The following is a 23,089-nucleotide window of genomic DNA, read 5'->3' as shown; positions in this document are numbered from 1 at the left end:
ACAGGTTAGACATCACACACAATTTTCAGTGCACAGTGTACATCGAAATAATTTATATTATCAAACAGTTATTCCACAGGGTATGGTATATTTTGTACAGAGGATATTTATCTTAACAGTATGGACCATAATTTGCTTATATCTATTTTACAATGGTGCTTATTTCTATATGTTATTATTTTTCATTAAATATATTGTCAAACCATCCGAAGAAAGTCACTGATTCACTTTCAAGTTTTTGTTTCTCATTTTGTTTTCATATTTTCTGTAATCTGAGTATATCTCCAGCACTTCTAACAAATCCATTTTGTGCTATTTATTTAGGCGAAGGAGTGCTTTGACGTCTTGCTCTGCTTGTCCAAATGGATGTCCTGTATTATGCTTGTGTGTGGCTATTGCTGATGTGTGTTCGTTGTGTGTGTAGGCTTTATTGTGCTCCTTGTCCCTAGTGTTGAAATATCTGCGTGTTTGTCCTAGGTAGAATACTGAGCATTTCAGGTGTTTTATTTTATATATTCTAGAGTATAAGTTGGTCATGATAACGTTTTACATTATGTATTAGTTTTTGGTATAGTATACTTTATTAAAAAAATCCAACTTTTGCTTTGTGATTTTTGGAAATATCTGCAATCTTCTGTGATATAATACCAGTGTATGGGGCACTAGATATACATTGCACATAAGTCAACAAAACAAAGCAGAACCTCTCACATCCAAAACATTATGTAAAAATGGCGTAGTACAAAGGGAAAACACACTTGAAAAAGAGAATCATTTCCCGAAATGCATCACACAAAATGTGAATAAAAGAAAATCATGACTGGTAGCAGAAAAGTTATTTATGAAAAAACCTATTGTTTTCTCAGATACAGGCTTTCACAAAACTATTTATAATGGACATAAAGGTATGAAAATGTTTAATATTGAGTTTTTTTTTACTTTTGGGTCAAAATGCTAATGCTACTCATATGACATATGATACTCATTGCTTTGGGAATACAGAGCTTAAAGAACAAGTTCGTGGAGAAGAAACGCTTCCTGATCTGTTTATTATTCGTAGTTGAAAAGTGACTTTGCTTAACAACAGGACGAGCTGCAAGAGCTTCAGTGAATTAAATGAGCTAGGAGCCAAGGGTACGGAAGATGGTTCCATCCGTTAGCATACAGTGTCTAATGATAGCATGCTACGTTTGTCGCTTGTTCTGTAGTTCACGTAAGGAATTCGTATGAACTATTCTAATATTGATGGTAGATCAATTATTTGAGCTTTATAGACAGAGCTTTTAGGGGCAAAGGCCATATTGATACTAAATGCCAATAAAACTATACCTATAGCGCAAATTGGTGAATATGTATAGATCATAGACAAATGGAGTAGCTGCTTTTAGCTCGCAGAATCAAGGAGTAGGTGATTTAGCTTGCAGAGGAAGGCCGGAGTTCCTAGCGCCCAGAGGAACACAGTGACATGATAATTATTTTCGGTAGTACACCAGTTTCATAAGGTAGAAATATGAGCTTTGTAGGAAATTGTCACACTTTTTTCGAATGTGGAAAGACTACAAGGCTTTGTTATATTAGTGACTGTGAGATCATAACACAGGTCTGCAAAAAAATATTTTTTGAAAGTTGTTTGAAATTTGATAACTGACTTTTATGTTCTTTTTAGCGCCGATTTCAAAAATACAATTCATTTTTATATATAACGTCACGTTTTCACACAAAAAAGGGAGTATTTTTGGGTATAACAACAAAATTTAAAAAATTTATCGCATTTCTTCCAACCTTATAAAATTTTATTTTATGCATAAATCATGCTCTAAACTACATTTCCAGTACACTTCCACTTCTCTTTCAGCTCATACGTCCCTATAATAACACTTTCACTTTCTGTCAAAGCTTCTTTTATAGCTATTCCGGCTGTTGACTCATTGAGGATCATCTCTTTTTATCATCCAGCAGTAGTCCACTATCATGTTGATGTTCCATCTTCCTTGATACCATATTTCCATTTCTTTGATGTTTTGGTGGAATCATTCACCCTGCTCTCCACTAACATCACCAAGGTTTGCTGGGAAGTAGTGAAGATGTGAGTGGCGAAAATGAACTTTAATGCTCATGTTACAGCCCAGCTTCTTAATTTGTCGAGCACATCTGTGACGATTGTCTTGTACTTTGGATGTCTTTTGTTTCCTAGGAAACCGGTAACAACTAATTAAAAAGATGTCCATGCTGCCATTTTTTTTGTTTCCATTTTGTCCACAAAGTTGGGATCTGTCATTAGTTTTCTAATGTCTGATCTGGCAAAGATTCATTTCTTTAGCTTTGCCTTGGATAAACCAGGAAACTGTTCACAAATATATCTGAAACACTTCCCTTCTTTTGACAATGCCCTAACAAATTGTTTCATCAGCTCCAACTTAATGTGAAGTGGTGGAAGTAACACTTTTTGGGATCCACATGGCTTTTCCTCTCAACATTTTTGATCCCTACTTGTATGGTTTTTGTCAAGGGCCAAGCTTTTTTAATGTCATGTTGCTTTCTGTCTCTACTGTCCCATTCTCAGAGAAAGCAAGGGAACTTTGTATAGCCACTTTGTTGACGAAGCAGCATTGAAATCCATTTTAAATCACCACATAGTTCCATTTGTGGTCTGAATAGCAGAGTTTGCTTAAAAACACTTCAAGGTTTTCGTAACATTCTTTTAAGTGAACCGAGTGTCCAACTGGTATAGAGGCATACTTATTGCCATTGTGCAGAAGTATTGTTTTAAGGCTTCTTTTTGAAGACTCAATAAAAGGTCTCCACTCATCAGGAGCATATTCTATTTTGAAACGTGCCAAGTGCGGGAACATCACTGCAAAACACCAGGTCACCTTCTTGAGAGAAGAAAGATACAAACTCCTTTTCCCTCGATCGCTACCAAGAAAAGTACGTACCTGGAGCCAACATATATTTATTTTTTCATTCTAGATCATAAAACTTCTGCCAATTCTTTAGAAAGGCCTAGGTTTCTAACTAAAGCGTTCAGTTCAGATTGTGAGAATGGAATGGGATCGGTTGTGCCAGGATCGAAGCAATCTTTGTCTTCCTCACTATCTCCTTGCTGAGCCAATGGCTCGTGATCATCTATATTATCCAAAAAATTTGGAGGAGAGTGTATTGGTACTGCAGGTCCATGAGGAACAGAGCGAATGCCTGATTGAATGTTGGGGTACAAAAATATCCTTTTTGTTTTTCAAATTTAAACCTCGTGCATTGCAGGAACAAAAATAGCAGTCATCACTATGATTTTTGGGCTCCTTCCGAACCATTGGTATTCCAAAACGTAAGGACTGCTTTTTATGTTGAAACCATTGCCTCATGTCTTCAACCCACACTGAAAAAACTTTGTGGGGGCCCAAGGCTAATATTGATCGCCTAATTTTATACCAAAATAGGTGAAATTGGAAATGTATCTTTGCTGCTTTTTAATGGGATAGTTACCACAAATGTAGCAGAAGCAATCTGGTGAATTTATACACCCTCTGCTAGTCATTGTCCATAAAACAACTTCAAAACACAAGAAAACAGTCACTACTTTAAAGCAATAGTAAGAATAACACGTGAACAGCTCCGAGTGAAGAGGTACTGTGAACGGAAGGACAGTAGCAGAAGTTCACTGCATGGTGATGGCGGGGGAAGGGGCAGCACGACAGATATGCACTGACAGAAAAATACTGCTGGTTTCTCCTAATTACTCTTTATTTTACCTACATCTAGTATAAAAACGGCTAAATAACAGTTTATGGAATCCTAAATACCAAAATTCAAACTCACTAGAGTGCTGAAATATCGAAAAAAGCTAAAACCAGACAAGCAGTTTGTGTAATAACTGTATGTGATGGAATTTTTTCGCTATTTTTCCCGAAATCAGAGTTGAAAACACTATAAAAATCACTTAATAGGTTTGAAAGAGTTTTCATGTCGCAGACCTGTGTAATTACTGAGAAATGCTCTGTGGTGGGGGTGGGTAGAATGGTGGGGATGTATAATATTGTCATAACGTGTTACTCTTGTCTGTCGCTCCAAAATGAATTTCCCCTGCTCTTAATTTATGCTGTTTCTATTGAGTTTAACACATTTGCTTACACCTGTCGCATTTAAGGTATCTTTCAATTTGTGTACTGTTTCCACTACATCTTTGGAGTCCAAGCCTTGTTCCTGGATTGCTAGCCTGTCAAGAAACACACCAGTTGTAGAAACAACTGCTGCAAGGACTGGGGTTTGACAACATTGAAGATAGCATTTGGAAACCCTGTGATGGTCGAGGTACTTCCTGTAGTGACACGGAATTATCATACTAAATTCACTTGGTTTGGTCATGGTGTTTCAATTACATATTCGGAAATATATTCACCTATGGTGTGTCATCTGTCAGTGGCAGGTATCTGCTACAGGACGATCATTCCTCATAGGAACTACAGCTAATTCATCTTCATTGCGATTTATCTGCTTTATCCATCACTAGAACTACGAGAGTGCACTGAATGGTGCAGTCAGTCCATAAGTGGATGGGAACGTCATACCTCAGTGAAGTCAAAGTTGCTTTGGTTCTAGGTTCCAATCTCACAGGAGACAAATGTTTTACCTACTATGTGAGAGAGCTACAACCACTTGTCTTCCTGAATGTGGCAAATAATTCACATTAAAATGATCCTTCTTCGATAACACTTACTCCATACAATGCACAGATGTTCGAGCTTCCTGCCTTCACCCTTCTATTATATCCGAAATCGCCACAGACTTGTGCGCCAATCTCCTTTTTCAGGTGAATTTTTCCCCGCAATGGTAGATTACATATTTACAATTCCTCACATCACATGCTGCATGAATACTGGTTACAACGTTGTTGGTCTGCAGAGTGCGCATATAGTTAATAGAAAATATTTTACCCTGAAAATAAATCTGCAATACTGAATAACCTTAAGATCGGCAATATCAGTGCAGAAACGTGCACTGTAGACCATAGATCAAGCGCGATCCGTCGCGATCACTTGGAATAACGCTGGCTAGTGTCAGATGGGCATAGGCCAGGGGAGCAGACAATGTTGTGGTCAGGAGAGGCCGCTACGAGCTCTTCACAGAAACATTTATCCAAGGTTTTGATTTTACTGGCGGTTTAGAAAATGAATTGAATCATTTCTAAGTTTACAACAGATTGATATTGCTAGCAGGCCGACGAATTTTTGTTTACTAAATTGTGGAAGAATTGGGTTAAATAACTCGGCTTTTTTGCCCTGTGCAACGTTTACCATGAATGGATAGTGCAGCAGAGTAGTTCCTGTCGAAACTCCACATCCTATAGTGTTGGTAGTTTGTGAATATGGTTGTTATGGAGTTTTATTCCAGTGATTACAAAATGAAGTTGAATGTATACACTCTGTAGCTCAGGCAGCTGGTTAATTGCGTTCGATCAAACAAGAAACGAATATACAGAACAGACTGTTATCCACTCCACAGAATCAGTAAGTCAAAATTTTCATCCAGTGTGGCCTACTTGTGCTATGACAAAACCATGACCCAGCCATATTAGCATTTCAGTAGTCATGGGGGCCTGATGCTAGGTTTGTTTGCGTAGTGACTGGGTTCGATTCCCATTTCAAGAGGTGGATTTTAATAGGCATTAGTAGTTTCTATTTACTCCTGGTTATGCCAAACAAAGAACACACGATTCCACCATAGTTCAAAATGCACATTGAATATGATGTTCCTGTACTATTGACTACAGGTCAGGTTTGGGCCATGAGATAGGCGTCAAAGTGGCAGCTTGTAGAAACTCTGTTACCAGCAGCCTTTATTAACCTAGTATTTTTATTTTAGTTAAAGAACCAAACAGCGTTTAAGGTCATGGGGGACTTATTCTACATTTTATTTCGGCCTGAGATGTAAATATATATTGCTTCTGAATTGGGTTTCGAACTTGGGTCTCCCCTTTCATGGGGTTTTATCACTTAGTTGCGACATAGCTCCATCAATTAGTTGTTTCCTCAAGATTCCAAACTCCTCAAGGTCACCATGTAAGGTGTATGTCAGTGCTCAAATCCTTGTTTGGCACAAAAATGTTCATGATATCCCTTCAAGAGTTAGCATGTGCACACCTAATTGTTGGTAGCAAATTATTTTCAGTTTCAATGGCTCTTCATTCTTTGTCAATAACTATGTGTGATGGTTTCGATTCCTAGAGGGGGACAGATCTTCCCTTCACATCATTTGAAGGTCAAACATGCCACTCCTAGCTACGTGTAAAAAAGAATTCGGTAGTAAAAGTTTCTTCATGTATAGTCAATAATGATACGTGTGGTGTTTGGTTCCCAGTCATCACTGTACTCTTCCTCTCGTCAGTTTTAGTTCAAACATGCGCACATCTCGCTACTGCTGAATCATCACCGTCATCATTGGGTTGTCTGCCTTGCGGCAGGTTTTGACTGCATGGCCTTCCATGCTTCTCTGTCTTCTACGTTCCTCTTCATTCTTTGGAATCCTCCTTGTGGCCTGCTGACATCATCCAGCATCTGGAACCTTCTTCTGCCCCTCCCTCTCTTCCCCAGAACGAAACATTGAATTGCCTCTACTAGAAGGCAATCTCTTCTTAGATTGTGGCCTATCCAGCTTAGTTTCCTGTTTTTCACCATCAGCAGCATCCTCTGTTCTTCTCCAACTTTCCTCAGTACTTCTTCATTCCTGACTTTATCAGTCTAGCTGATCTTCTCCATTTTATGCCATATCCACATTTCACAAGCTTCAATTCTCTTCTCATTCTACTTTCTCATAGTCCATGTTTCTGCTCCATACAAGGCCACACTCTATATTAAGCATGTAAACGGTCGCTTCCTTAATACCTTGTTTAAACAACTAGTTTGGAGTCTTCTCTGCTTTTGAAATGCTTCTTTCGCCAGAGCCATTCTCACTTTGATATCTTGTTGGCAATCCATGTCTTCTTCAATCCAACTTCCCAAACACTTGAGTCTATTTACCTGTTGTATGATTTCTGACCCCAACTTAATTTTCACTTTCCTTTTCTTTAGACCTATGGCTATGCTATTGGTTTTCTTTTTATTAATTTTCATACCATAGGCTGCACAGGCTTCATTTGGGTCATTTGGCATTTGATTTTCTGCGAGGATCGCCATGTCATCTGCAGGTCTTATACATTCAATTTTCCACCCACCGATCCTGACGCCTCTTCTCCCATCCAATCAATTTTCCAGTACTTCCTCTAGATAGATGTTAAATAGGATCGGCGAGAGACAACAGCCCTGTCTAACACTTCTCGCAATCTTGCTGTCTTCAAAGATTTCATTACCTATTCATATACGATACTTTCTGATTCAGGTACAGATTTGCGATGAATCTTCTCTCCTTCCACTTTACTCCCTTCTTTTTTAAGATATCTAACAGCTTATCCCACTGCACTCTATCGAAGGCCTTTTCGAGGTCTATGAAGACAGCATACATTTCTTTGCCCTTTTCTATGTATCTTTCGCCAATGGTTCTTAGAAGTCTAATGGCATCTCGTGTTCCCTTTCCTCTCATGAAACCAGATTGTTCTTCACAAATGTTTCTTCCAGCTTTCAATATAGCCTCCTATTCAGAATTCGAAGAACTTCTTTTGCTGCCTGCGACATTAGGCTGATTGTCCTGTGGTCTTCACACTTTTTGGGCTTATTAGTCTTTCGGATTGATACTATTATACTTACGAGACAGCCTTCTGGCCATTCCTCTTTGTCATAAGGGAACTCAATTCAGATCATTTGGATACTTTTGAGCATGATAGTACATTTTTATGGCCACTTTCGAAGTGAAAACAGCATCAGCTAACCTTTTCCAATGCATTACTGGTGGTCCCTACACTAAACACAACACCCAATGAACCTATCTTTGACATTCGTGCAGCCTCCTTTTGCCTTTGCCTGTACAGAGCTGTTCTGTTGTCATACAGATGCAGGAAAATTTAAAAGAATGGAGCACGTTTTCTTTACCTTTCGCTCGCCATAGTACTGAAAATATTCTCTAAAATGTAAATTTGGACTACAAGCGAAGGCTATGTGTATGATCTTTTAATGTTGTTCACCTGATGATTTGGCTTGAAGCACGAAACCAGTCATGTTTTAATAAACAACAATTTTACCAGCTCCAAGCCGAGTTCTTCCTAACATCAGGGCTTGGTAGGCCGCTGGAGGGAGTTAGCACCATGTCTGCACACCTGAGTCACCTAATTCCCATAAATTCCAGGGAGGAAGCCGATGAGCTCTGGCACCACATTCAATTACATCCCAGATGTGTTCGATGGGATTCAGATCAGGTGAGTTGAAAGGCCAGCACATCAACTGGAACTTGTCACTGGTTTCCTTGAACCACTTCATCCCACTTCTGGCCATGTGACATGGGGCATTATCTTGCTTAAAAATGCCACTGCCACGGGAAACATGATTGTCATGAAGGGATGTGAGTGGTCTGCAACTAGTGTACAATACTCCTTGGCCATCATGGTGTTTAGAACGTGCTCCACTGGACCCATGGATGCCCACATGAATGTTCTCCAGGGCCTAATGGATCTGTTGCGAGCTTGTCTCAGTTCCGCAGTACAGGTGTCAAGGAGCTGTTCCCCTGGAAGACGATGGATTCGCAGCCTACTATCCACATGGTGAAAAATGTATTGGGATTCATCAGACAGTGCAATGTTCCGCCACTGCGCCAATTTCCAGCGCCAATGATCACATGCCATTTGAGTCATAGTTCCCAATGTTGTGGTGTTAACATTGGCACATACATGGATCATCAGTTGCGGAGACCCGTCATTAAGAGTGTGCACTTTATGTTCAGAGACACTTGTTCTCTGTCCAGCATTAAAGTCTGATGTAAGCTCCACCACACTTCACTGCCAACCCTGTTTTAGCAGTCTGGGCAGCCTATGACGTCTGACATCTGTAATGAGAGGTGGCCACCAACTCCATGATGTCTGAACGTGGTTTCACCTTGGTTTCGTCATATGTTGAAGTCACTCACCATGGCACTCCTCAAACACCCAAAAAGTCGTGCAATTTCTGAAATGCTTGCATCCTGCCTCCAGGGCATCACAATCTGCCCTCGGTCAAACTCAGATAGATTGCATGCCTCCACCATTCTAAAGATGGACAGCACGGACACTGATATTACATGCACAGTGGATCTATCTGACTAGCAGTCATTCCTCGCCAGGTGATGGTGCTATCACTGGGATAGGCATACATTGATAGTAGGTCGGTGGTCATAATGTTCTGGCTGATCAATCTATATTCCCTTCTCTTGTGGTTTTGTAATTTCTACTCATATGTATTGGCATTCCAATGTAATTGAAGTTTAGTTTGTTCATAAGGTACTTAATGAATTCTCATGGGGATACGGGTGAAGAGAAACTAAGTTGCATTTTCCAACTTCCAGTGCCGAGACAGCTGAGAGGGAGAGTGGAAGTGCTTAATCTTTTGGCACAGCATAGAATGTCAATCACTTCGTAACGGCCTTGGTACACATGAGTACTGTATTGTTAGACTGCCATTGTTGCCAGAAGCCAGACACAAAACATTAGAAGGCGGAATATTGCCAACTGCTACCAGACCATAAATAGGAAGACCTGGTTGAGAACTTTGTGAACAATTGGTAGTATTGAAACTTCCTGGCAGATTAAAACTGTGTGCCCGACCGAGACTCGAACCCGGGACCTTTGCCTTTCGCGGACAAGTGCTCTACCATCTGAGCTACCGAAGCACGACTGACGCCCGGTACTCACAGCTTTATTTCTGCCAGTATCTCGTCTCCTACCTTCCAAACTTGGTAGTATTATTCACATCTTTACTTCTACAGACAAAATAAACGAAACGAATTAATTCGGTTGCGTATGCATAATTGTATAACTGATCCACCTCAGAGGGTAATGAATTCGCCATTTTCAGTACAGATGCACAATTACGTCTGACCTCCTGCGGGAATATAAAAGTAGTGAGTATGGAGGACGTGGATGGGGATTGTGAATAGGTGGCGCTGGGACTGTGGATAGGTGGAATGTGGATCGGCCGAGGGGCGTACCAGATAGGCCGCGCATTTGCGGTAAACACATTATTTGGGTGGTACAGTGGTTAATGCACTGGCTTAGTAAACAGAAGATCCCTTATTCAAATCCTGGTCTGATACACATTTTCATTCACTGCCACTGATTCCGCATAAAGTCCTGAAGCAGCTGACATCAATAGTCCCTTCCCTTTCATTTCTCCCCTCTGCAACTTCAATTTGCGTAACACATTTATTTGTTGGATTACTGCAATACATGATTTAAAAATAAAAAATTAATTTAGTGTTCAGTTTTACATTTATTATGATTTAAATAACAATTAATTTGGAGAAATTCAATTTAATGTGATAGTTTTTTTCAGAAACCAGAAGAAAGACATGAAGGATTTACCATTAGGACAGAAAAGAATCAAACACGCGGGTACAATTATATTCAACACCCTGTCAAGAGCACGTTGATCATGTTGTAGATAATGAGGTATACTGTACGAATTTAGATCGGGAAACTCCTTCTACCTCACTGAGAAGTGTTTTCACATAAGCTCTTAATGTAATAAGTTATTTTGTAAATATGATTAGTAATGTAGTACTATAGTGTCTCGTTATGTTAAGCCATTTCATAAAACGTATGTTTTCGGGTGCTTTCTGCATCTCAGAGAATCCTCACTACTTGGGCCGTGTAACACAACGTAAGTAATGTAGGCCTTTAATGTAAAAGACACCTACAGGTTACTTAAGTTAGTCATTCACTTCTGCGTTTAAAATTTGTGATTTCTCTTCCAGTTCTTTAATCCTTAGAGTATATCATTCAGTATTGGTAATATATTCCAATTCTGCTAATGACAGCATAATCTTATAATTGTACCTAAATATCTTAAAATTGGATTTGTGAAAGAAGTTTCTATTTAATTTACTTTTATTGGGACATGAAAATCTAAATGCCAACTATACATATTACATTCACTTAACGAAAGAGTGAAGGCGGGAAATGATATTTTCATGAAATTGAATAAAGCATATTTCAAATTTTGCTACAAGACTGGCTATCCGTTCTCATCATCGTATTTCAAACTAATATTTCGCTTATACACGTCAACCACATTCCGATCCATTATTTGTGATTTATATTCCTTTCATTTAATGCCAGGAGTTGCTTTACTGCCAAAGAATTCTTATCCGAACCATTTTAGATGGTGCTATACTGAAAACCCTGTCATTTGGCTAGGATTATTAGTTTAATTTGTCACGCCGCTTATTGTCTTGTGTGTTTTGTCACGCTTTTGTTTCCCCAAGATATCTCTGGTGTACGAGGAACCTGTTGGAGATGTGTAAATGTCACATCTGTGGTGTAGTCTGCTATTTAGTTATAATTTGATGATAGAAAACTGTGTTCTACGAATTAATGTTGATCAGCCATAGATCTGAAAAGGAAAAAAGGTGTGCTTAATGATACTGTAATTATCGTCATGAATTTACATTTTCGCATGGTGACTCATTAAATCTGTCGCTATAATCTCCGCAGATGTGTTGTCAATTGAAATGCGTGGAACTGTTAGAAGATCCCATTTAGTAAGACGTATGAAATACGGAATGTAACATTATTTCAGAAACTGCATAGATTTGATTTCCTTAGAATATAAAATATTTAATACCGTATGTTACTTGTAAATTGTTGTGTACAGTGCAGTCAGTTAATGCTTACCAGTACAATTTTGATAGCTTTTCCTAAGATATTTATATTTATTTGTGTACTTACTTCATTCCGTGGAGCTTATAAGGAAAAACTCTCGCCTATTTAGTATGTGTCACGTTAGATGTTGATCAGGACAGTTAAATATTGCCTACTGTTCTCTATTCATTCCACATTTGATATTCTGAGATCCATTGGACATGTATTACAGTCTGCAAAGAAAAAAGAAAAAAAAGTTCATGGCGTATACAGTCATTTGTCACACGACCTGCTGCATTTTATTATTTTAGGAACTTGTTCTTCTAGGCCTGTAGAAAAGTGGAGATTCTGATGTGTGTTTTGGTGGCAGTTTTTTTAAATTGGTAGTTGCACTGATAATATCCTGTATATGCGCGTCTTAGAAATTATTGAACAGAAGACGTGATGGAATATGTATTCGTATTGATGATATTGCTCGTATGTCCTTCATGTTGTGTGGTTGTAATAAATAAATGTTATTTGGATTTATGTGTGTACACTAATTCGTTAACTTTCTACAAGCAGTGGCACATGTGGAACCTGCCATTGAAAGATTGAAGATTTTCTTTTTTGCTGCTTTAGCTGTACAGTTGAGTCTTTAACCACCCTAAATATAAAAAAAAAAAAATTGTCAGGTGCTTCTGTGTCATTGTTAATTTTTAAAATCTTCTTCTTGATACAACAAACTGAATTAGAATAGATTGCTGCTCACCATGTAAAGGAGGCATTGAGCAGCATGCAGGCACATTTAAAGGTAGATGCTGAAATTTATCAGGTGGAGAGGAGGAAAGAACTATGCAGTTGAGATGTGCCACAAATATGAACCTGGAGTGGAGCAGGGAAGGGAATAGGGAGAGGTAGAGGACAGGGACTAGCAAAGGGTATGAGGTTACAGAAGTGCAAGATATGTTGCAGGGAGAATTCCCATCTGCACCATTCAGAAAAGCTCATGTTGATGGGAATAATCTAAATGGCACAGGCTGTAGCGCATTCATTGAAGTCAAGCTTGTCATATTGCATAGCATGCTCAGCAACGACGTAGTCCAGCTGCCTCTTTACCACTGTTTGGTAGATGCTGTTTGTGCAGACGGACAGCTTTTAGTGGTCATGCTCACATAGAATGCTGCAGCTAATTTGGCTGACAACATTGCTGGTTTCACAGATGGTCCTGTCTTTGATGGTGCAAGGAAAGACTGTAACAGGACTGGATTAGGTGGTAGTGGGGGAGTATGTATGGACAGGTCTGCATTTTGGTTTTTAGCAGGAATGTAAGCTATGGTCCAAGGGACAGGGAGCAGGGGTGGAATGGTTATAGATAAGGATATTCTAAACTCTGGAGAACATGATTTGTTTGTTCCAGTCCTGGGTGTTATGGAGTCATGAGGAAGATGCTCCTTTTTGGTCGGTCAGTGGGTATGGTGGTGACTGGGAAGACAAAGTTTGGGAGATCTGTTTCTGGACAATCAGGGGAGTGTAATTTCAGTCAGTGAAATTTTGATCAGTGGAGGCATTAGTGAGATGCTCAGAATATTTGGAGGGGGACTGCTTGTCACTACAGACGCAATGGCTATGAGTAGCTTGGCTGTATGGAAGGGAAGGTTCGATGTGGACAGAGGTACTGATTTAACCACCTACGAGGTGGAGGTCAACATTGAGGAGCGATCTTTTTTTTTATTATTATTTGGGGGGGGGGGGGGGGGGAACAGGCGAAGTGAATGGGGGAGAATGTTTAGAGGTCCTGGAGGAATGTGGGTAGGCTATCTTAATCCTCCGTCCAAATTGTGGCGATGTCATCAGGGAATCTGTCTGAGGTCAGGTATTTGGGATTTTCGGGTGGCTAGGAAGAATTTCTGTAGATTACCCATGAATAGGTCACCAGAAGATGGTGTGATAGGGGTGCCTGTGGTTGTGTTGTGGATTTGTCTGTAAGTGATGCCTTCACATAGAAGTCATTGTGGGTGAGGATATAATTGGTTATGATCACCAGGAAGAAGGTTGTTGTTCTGAAATCATTTGGGAGCTGAGGTACGTAGTGCTCAATGGCAGTAAGGCCATGGGCTTTGGAAATGTTGGTGGGAGTGTGGTGGCATTGACAGTGATGGGCACGGGATCAGACGGTAAAAGGACAGGGACTTTGGAGAGACAGTGGAGGAAGCGTGTAGTCTTTTTTATATAGGAGGATAGGTTACATTTAACAGGCTGAAGGTGTTGATCCACAAGGGCAGAGATTTTATCTAAGAGGCTGCAGCATATAGCGACAGTGATGGAAGCAGGTAGATGTCTTTGGGGGGGGGGGGGGGAGGTTCTAGGATGGACATAGGGATTTGAGGAGGGACTGGAGATCGTGTTGTACTTCCGGAATGGGGTCACTGTAGCAATACTCATAGGTGGTTGTGTCTGACAGCTGGTGGAAGCCTTCAGCATGGTAATCCCTGCAGATGATAATAACAGTGATGGAGCATATTTGCAGGTAGTCGAGAACATTTTTTAGTTAATAAATTGCATTTCTTTTTGCATATATGACGTTGGTTTTTCTGTTGAGGGATATGAGGAATGATGTGAGGCATGGTTTAAGGGTAGAAAAGTCTGGGAAGCTATGAGGGGATGATTTGGGATACATTATGGTTAGGTGGAGGACTAAATTGAGTAAGGCAGGTTTCAGTATTGTTTTCAATTTGAATCTGATTTGTAGGATTGGCAGCAAAAATGTGTTTCCTGTGTAGGGACCAGGAGGAGAGAACACCCTTAAGAAGTCCAGCATGCTTAAATTTGGGGGTGGGGTGAATACGAGGTCTTTTGAATGGTGGCTTTTGTGGTTCTGAGGCTTTCAGAGTGCATGTTTTAATATGTTGATTGTACATAGTTTTAGTCTTATTATTAGCAATTTTCTGTCATGTTAATTCCTTCTATATGTTGACATTTACCTGCATTTAGTTAATTCTGTGTTCTTCATACCAGTTTGTGGATTTGTAAATTTTGTTTAGGAAATAGTTTTACAGGTGGAGTGTCCTTGTTTGGCTCTGCTTTCAGTTGAGTGCCCTGCTATGCTGATGAACTCTAATGGGAATCAGTATTGTTTCTCCAGGACCATTTATACAAATTTTATTGAAGCCAGTGCGAAAGTTTTTCAAAATGCAAGAATCCTAGGCAAAGTAGTAGTTGATAATACATGATCCATTCTTGAATATTTTTCACAACTTATAAATAATCTATTGTGCTCTATCTACTTCTAAAATCATTTTATTCCTTAAATCCACCATTTTCCTGTGAAATTGGTGATAGAACAGAGTATGAGGGGGACCACTGAAATAATGAAGTTAATGTAGCTTAATGAATAGCATTTAAATTTAAAGTGCATTGGGAGCGGAGTAAAAGGTGTGGGGCCTGAGGTGGAGATGGGTGACAAGTGCTATTGGAGATTGATGTCAGGAGGATTGCAAGATCAAATGATGAATGGAAAGAATTATACCTGGGGGGGGGGGGGGGAGGAGGGGGTAGTACCTGAGTAGTCAACTGTGCCTGCAGTCACACTTTGGTAGTGTCAGTTCTCAGGTCCACATAAAAGGCTGTGCTTGATGGGTAATACATGCATATGATGAAAGTAGAATGAAAAATGCAGTGTTGGTATGTAGGGAAAGTGTTGCACCTGAGGTGATGTGACTAGGAGTTGGGGTAACCATGGTGTAAGAATGGGCAGTTAAATTTCATAGACTTGGTGACTGGTGGACTACCAGTTAGGAAGGGGGGGGGGGGGGTTAAGCCTTTTGAAAGGGATGGTCCTTATTTCAGGACACAGTGCAATTTCACCTGCAAAGCAAAAGCATTAGAAATATAGTTAAATCCTTGTTCTTCATACCAGTTTAGATGTAGTCAAAGCTCTGTCAAAGGACATGGTTAAGTTCTTAAAATCTGGGGGTGGTATTGGATATTAGGTGTTGGAGGGGAATGGGGGAGATGCTCTTTTGCAGCTGGTTTCAGGGGGTGTTTTGAGAACTAGAGGCGTGTGGATATGGCAGGGGAATATTTATGTGAAAGGGACACTCAAATGAAAATGAGACATGTGGAAAAATAAATTACGCTAACTACTCATTATTTCAAAAGTAATTGCCATAACATTTAATATTTTTATCCCACTGTGGGACAAGATGGTAACTATCTTCATGGAAAAATATTTACGGTTGCCTGCAGAACCATGATTGTCTTCTTCTGAAGCATATCGACAGCCATGGATGTCTTTCTTCAGGGCTCCAAAACTGGAAATAACATGGGTGAGATGAGTTTTGTATCGAGGATGTGTAAGAGGGAACCCTTACACATCCTCCCTGAAGTCCTGATCTCTCCCCATGAGGTTTCCATATTTTTGGAGCCCTGAAGAAAGACATTTGTGGTCATAAATTTGCTTCAGACAAATGTATGCACGTCTGGGTACAGTCAAGATCCTGTAGCAACTGTAAACATTTTTCCAGGTAGGTGTTGCACAGTGGACTGAATGTATTAATAATTAAGGTGATTACTTTTGAAATAATGAAGAGTTTACTTACTTTTCCATTTGTCTCATTTTCATTTGACTGACTGTATACCAGCAGCTCGAAAAGTTATGTATATGGAGTAGGTTTGGAGGATAACACCTGCATGTGAAGGCCTTAGTGGAACTGATCAGTCTTTGACAGCATACCTTCTTGTCAAATGACGTGTTTTGAGAAGCAATATCTCATCCTCAGATTAGTTATTCAAGAGAATCTTCAAGTACTAAAAGTTAACAGATGTTAGATGTCGAACTGAATGGCCTCTGTATTACTTTAAAACTGGTCTCTTCATGCCCAACTGGCTCCATCAAATCCATCTGCATGTGTCTTCCTATGCAAAGACAGGTAATGAAATTTAATGGAGCCCACATGGAAAGTGTGGGTGGATTTGACAGAGTTGGTGGGGCATGAAGACAAATGTTTTTATTGTGAGACAAAAAAACAGTTCAGTTTGGCATTTTAGTGTTCAATGTTCATTCAAACAATCATTTTTCCTGAATGGAATGGGAACAAACCTTAATAACTGGTGCGATGGGACATACCGTCTACCATGCAGTTCACAGTGGTTTGCAGAGTATAAATAGAGAGCTGAATTAAACCAGTCTGTGGACCGAAAACTATGATAACAAACAACAAATGTAGATGTGGATACTGACCACACTGTTGACTCTGCACTAAGCTATTGTCTTGGAAAAAAAAGTAAAGTGAATGAAAAGTAAGTGTGTTGGTTGTCTGGGTTCATGCACAGTCTCTCTCTTTTTTTAAATTCTGGAAACATAATTGCAACTATGTTCCAAGTAGTTGTCTGCCTCTGTAGCTGAGTAACTGACTGGTCAGCATGGCTGAATGACATGCGAGGGTCCTGGGTTGAATTCCCAGCTGGGTCAGAGATTTTCTCAGCTCAGGGGATGGGTGTTGTGTTGTTTTTATCATCAACATGCAAGTCACTTAAGTGGCATCAAATAGAGACACTCGAACCAGAGGGCCAAATTTCCCAAAAGGGGCTTTCGGCCAAAATATACAGTACAAGCACTTTTTTCAAGCACTGTTCGAGGGTGTGCCAAAAAATAATGCCTCGGAACATTTTATGTGAAAACACTTACTTTTTTAAATAAAACAAATGTTATTAACATTCTTATTTTTATTCTTCATATCCAGGTATTTATTTCTCAAATTGTTCACCTTGGTGATGAACACATTTCTTCCAACAAGAGACCAGTTTGTTGGTACTGTCACTGTAGAATGTTTGACTTTGTTGACCGAGCCATGTCAACTCTGCTTGCACCATATTGTCACTTCCAAAATAGAGTTCTCAAAGTCATTGTCTTACATTTTGGAAGCAGATGAAAATCAGATGGAGCCAAGTTGGGACTATACGGAGGGTGATTGATGGCAGAGGTACCTAGGTATCAGATTGTTGTAGATGTCACAGTTCTCATGTTTGGCTTGGGATTGTCATACTGAAGGAGATGGTGCTCCATGTGTAGGCAAATGCTTTGAATTTGAAACTCGATTACAACATGCTGTTTCTCATTCACTGACATGTAAGGAGAAGTTGGTTGGTTGATTCAGGGGATGGGACCAAACAGCGAGGTCATCAGTCCCATAGGATTAGAGAAGTATGAGGAAAGAAGGTGGCCATGCCCTTGCAAAGGAACCGTCCTGCCATTTGCCTGAAGCAGTTTAGGGAAATCACGGAAAACCTAAATCAGGATGGCTGGACTCAGGTTTGAACTGTTGTCCTCTCGAATGCGAGTCCTGTGTGCTAACCGCTGTGCCACCTCGCTCAGTAAGGAGAAGTCAAATGAAACCAGTACCGACCACAATGGGATCATGTAATGGTTCCATTTACAAGTAATCACTACATACTTTAAGACATTTATTCCACTGGGAATCAAGACAAGCAGTTCCTGTTTTGTAGAATGCGGCCGGGTGCTGATGGATACACAACCCCACACACTCTGACTGAAACCAATGTCCATCCCTGTTTTTGTTCAGATTACCAAAGATGTGAACAACACTTTGTGAAAGTTCCAAGCTGTATTGAGAGTGTTGCAGTATTTCCCAACCAAACTGCTGAAGTGTAGTCTTCACTCAATTGGCATTTGGGGCCAAGTGTTATTGTGCAGTAGGGTGATTCCATCTGGCATCATTCCTGGGAATTTTGCTTTATGACACACTGCAGGTTCTGCAAAGTGTCTTCACAGCACTGTGCATTGATAGAGGTGTCATGCTCGAGGAACTTGGCGAACAGAGGACCCCCGCAGTCAAAGGAGGTGGTCATCAGACCTTAGCAGAACTTGTGTGAACAGCATTGGATTTATTTGGTGGAGGAGATATGGGATATTTCCACTGGTTGACTATGCCATTTGCTCTCAGGCTGCAAGAATGCTGTCAAGCAGAACTTTCCTGTTGCTCAATAATACCTGCCACCTGCTATCAATTGGACGAGGATAACAGTTCAGCGATTTGGTTGAGAAACACTGCAACATTCTCTGCACAGCCTGGGTCTTTCACCATGTGATTTTCATATCTTTGGCAACCTGAAGAGAGACATGCATAGACATTGGTCTCAGTCTGATGTGAATGTGTGAGTATGTGTGTAACTGTGGATCCGTCAGTGGCCGACTGCATCCTATGAAACAGAAATTGATAATCTTGTCTGCCAGTGGAATAAGTATCATAATATATGTGATTATTACTATGAAATGGAACTATTCCATGGTCTCTTTGTGGTGGGTGTTTGATTTTCATTTGACTGCCCCTCATTGCATGCCATCATGTTACACACTACAATTTGGAGCCCTCTAGTGGCTGAGGGCTGCAAATATGTAGACATGAAGAATAAATGCTAGAATGTAAATGTTTGTTTTATATAAAAAGCTTTAAGGGTTTTCCCATAAAAAGTTCACACACATTACTTTTCAGCATATCATTGTACAGTCCATATATTTGCAGGACAGTTCATCTGTCATAAAACATGGAGAATTTTGAAGCTGTGAGAAATATAAAAGTTTTTAATTGCTGGTTTAAAGATTTTACACAATGATCTTACACGGCCAGTGTTTGCTTCCTTGGCAATCTTTGTTTTACAGCCTTTAGGCCGTGCTCCAAGGCGTATTTCTGAGTGCAGTGGTTCATCTCTTAACGGAAGTATCATCAGAGGCTGTGAGGACTCTGATAGCAGTTTGCTTATGAAAGTTTTAAACTGCTAGTTGAGTCTTTGTTGACCCTGACTATGTATCTAGCACTGGGATAAAAAACGTTGGGCAGAGAAATGTGTATTAGACACTGCCTAATTCCCTTAAAACAAAAGTTACCAAAGTTTGTTCTCTGTTTTCCATGTTAGTTTACCATGCACAGTGCTTTGCCAACCAAGAGTCACCAAGAGGAGCATGCCGCATCACTGCTTTCACATTTGTGTTGTGGATATTATACAGGGTGTTCACAATGAGACTCCAACATTTGAACTCATAAAGTCTGAGAGGAAACACAATTTATTGACGAACAAATACAGGGAAATCATACAGCAGCTCAAGTTTTCATACACAGGTGGATGGTTCAGTACACTTGAACATGAGCGCCACGGGTAGCCGCGAAGAATATCAAGTCTATAATCAATTTCGTGCCATGTGTAGCGGAGCATCTGTTCCGTGACAGAGTTGATGACAATTCTTATGCGCTGTTTCAAGTCTTGCAGGTCCGTTACCGGTGTAGCATATACCCGGTCTTTCACATAACCCCACAAGAAAAAATCAAGGGGGGTTATGTCGGGCGAACTTGGCGGCCAAAGAATTGGACCTCCACGGCCAATCCATCGCTGCGGGAATGTGTCATTTAAAAATTTTCGAACATCAAGGCTCCAATGGGGTTTTGCACCATCCTGTTGAAACATCACATTTGGCTGCAGGTCTGTTATCCGTGGCACGACAAATTGTTCCAACATGTCCAGGTAGATGGCTCCATCCACAGTCGGCTCCTGAAAGAAAAATGGCCCAACAATGCGATTTATCATCAAACCACAATACACATTAACTTTCGGCTGTCGCGCATGTGTTCCCTAGGTGCATGTGAATTTTCGGACCCCCAGATGAGCACATTGTGATGATTGACAGCCCCTGACATGTGAAAGGTTGCCTCATCAGTAAACATCATGCGTGATAAAAATGTCTCATTCACGGCAATGCGATCTAACATGACACATGCAAATTCTTCTCACTTTGGTTGATCATCAGGCTTGATTTCTTGCACAACCTGCACTTTATATGCGTGCAAACGTAATCTCTGATGAAGCACTTTGTGCACAGTTGAGTGTTTCATACGAAGTTCTCATGCTGCCTGTCACACTGACTTCTGTGGACTTTGTCTTGAACGACGGGGCGCTTTGTTGTAAACGCGACGAAAGTTTCTTTGCACTTGGGTTGCCGATTTTGTCTCTGCATACCACCAGACCACTTGTGCATGCTCCTTCATATCCTTCATTTTGCTAAAAACAATTGATTGCAACTCCACTACAACCACTTAGCGTATCAAATTTGCACACCACAAACTTGTTGAGTTGCTCTGTCTGCCCCTTCAGGATTCACAGGTCCATCATCTGAAATGAGAAAGATATAGGATATTAAAATGTTGGAGTCTCATTGTGGACACTTATGGTGAGCAGTTTAAAAAAAAAAAAAATGGTGGGCTGTTTGTTGAAATGGAATGAAGTAAACCTCTGTAGACAAGATATCATTCTCATGTGTAATTTTTTTTTTTCCTATGCCTATATATTGCGAACTAATATTTAATCTAAACATGTTGCAGGGAATAAATTTTCAAAGGATGGCTACTTCTGACAGTGAAGCATTTGAAAGTGCTGATGAGGATTTTGATTTTGATATTGACTCTCGTGTGTCTGCTGCATCACATAAGAAAACTCCCAGAGACAATTGTGAAGTTTTGAACAGCCTAAAGGCTGGTGGGGATGGTCTTGTTGCTAAGGAAATAGAAAAATCTGAGAGATCACAGGTCATTGAAGATGATAAAAAATTGGAGGACGGTTTGAAGTCTCTAGAAATTAGTGAAACTTTAGTTCAGGTGAAAGATGACTCCAAAGGTTTTAGTGTTGGTGACAAAAGTGATAGCAGTGATAGTGATGGAGGTGGTGATAGTGTAAGAACGCTTAAAGGTGACAGTAAACCAAAACAAGATCCTGTGACAGCAGTGCCAATTGAAAATGAGCTCCTTGAAACAAATACAACATCAAAGGACATTTCTGTGCCCTCAGAAGTTAACACAAGTGATGCTCAGATCAAAGCTGATGCAGATAGTGTTAGAAGCAACAGCAGTTCTAGAAAACATGAAAAGAAAAAAATGCAAACAAGAGAGACAAAACCAAAAAGTTCAATAAAAAAGTTAGGAACAAAAATCACATCAAAGTCTGCGACACCTATCTCTGACAGTGGAACTAGTAGTGACTCTGTTGCCTGCAGTAATCAGTACAAGGAAAGCGTACAGAGTGATAGCCTGACAAACACAAGAGAATCAGAAAAATTATTAGAACCAATAAGTACAGATCCGGACACCACAGTTTCAACAGGAATGCAATCTGAAAAAAATGAAGAGAAAATTAGCTCTGCCCTGGAGAAACTTACGGAAACAACCCATGCGAAGGTATGGCATCAGTGTTTTATTTGTTTGCTGCATTGTTGAATTTAATGAGCAGAGTTTCGTCTGTCAGTATGAAAGTTCATAAGTTGTAGTAAATTGTACTTATATTGATTTGTCCACTGAAGAAATATACACATTGAAAGAAACCTAAATATATTAATTATGAGAAAGTATGTGAAGTATAGTCTCATTTCATAGGTATACCAGTCAGAGATATTATGATTTACTTTACTTTTGTTAGGAAGCTATAGTAATTTCTGCTGTTAGTATCATAGTTGTAAGAGGTGAATTCAGTGGTGTTTCACCTTTCAAAATCTGATTATTAGTTTTGGAGCAATTACAGTATTTAGAGCTGATTATTATTTTTTGAACTTGAAACTGATTGCTGTCTTATACAAAGTTCATGAATTCATACCCAAGTAATGAAAACTGTAATGTCGGATAAGAAAAAGCAGTGTTTCATAGCCGCAGTACTGGTATAAAAGAGGCTCAGAGAAAGTTTAGCTTTCATTCCGTCTGTTGTTCACATGCCTTCTTTGCTGATTAGTTTGAAAAAATAAATGTCTTACACAAACAAAGAGAAACTAGGTAAGCTGCTACTTTATGGAGAATATGGACAAAACATAAATTGTACACACAAAGATACCGAGACAGAGGTTGTCAAACAAAATGACATTTCTTACCAAAGTGCAACTGACTCTCCCAGAGGAGGTATCAGTTGAAATAAGTTGTATGTAGTGGCAGCACAATGGGGTGCTGGTTCACTGTTTGCTTCTGACTAGGATTGTGCTCACCCCACTCTTTCCCATTTGCTGAATAAGATGTGAAGGCATTATCAATTGGCTTCTACATTTGCCTGATTTGATGCCACTGGACTTTTTTCTGTTGCGTAAACTCAAAGATGAACTCTATAAACAAGTTCTGATGACCCAGGAGGATTGAAAACATTTTATTGGTGCAGAATGTGCAGTAATGTCAAAGGAATCTCATCAGTCTGTCCAGAAGTCCTTGCCCTGTTGACTGCAGTGGATAGTGTGAATTTTAAACACTTGATGACATAAATGTATTTTAAGTAAGTGTTTACGACCATATTCATTTGTAATTTCCTCTGTGTTACTTT

At 39.8% G+C, this 23,089-nt stretch overlaps 1 protein-coding gene across 1 annotated transcript in view; it reads left to right on the top strand.

Annotated features, from left to right (window-relative positions):
• Positions 1-11,369: 11,369 nt before the first annotated feature.
• LOC126198964 (protein FAM114A2) overlaps positions 11,370-23,089 on the top strand; it is an 82,795-nt gene continuing 71,075 nt past the window's right edge. The window contains exons 1-2 of the mRNA XM_049935615.1: positions 11,370-11,520; positions 21,124-21,972. Coding sequence (XP_049791572.1) covers positions 21,142-21,972 — 831 coding nt within the window. The 5' untranslated portion in view covers positions 11,370-11,520; positions 21,124-21,141. The remainder of the gene's footprint in view (positions 11,521-21,123; positions 21,973-23,089) is intronic.

Source organism: Schistocerca nitens, chromosome 8, assembly GCF_023898315.1.
Source record: "Schistocerca nitens isolate TAMUIC-IGC-003100 chromosome 8, iqSchNite1.1, whole genome shotgun sequence".
NCBI classification, from domain to species: domain Eukaryota; kingdom Metazoa; phylum Arthropoda; class Insecta; order Orthoptera; family Acrididae; genus Schistocerca; species Schistocerca nitens.
The sequence above is the reverse complement of the archived record's forward strand: the minus strand, read 5'-3'. Positions and strand labels throughout refer to the sequence as shown.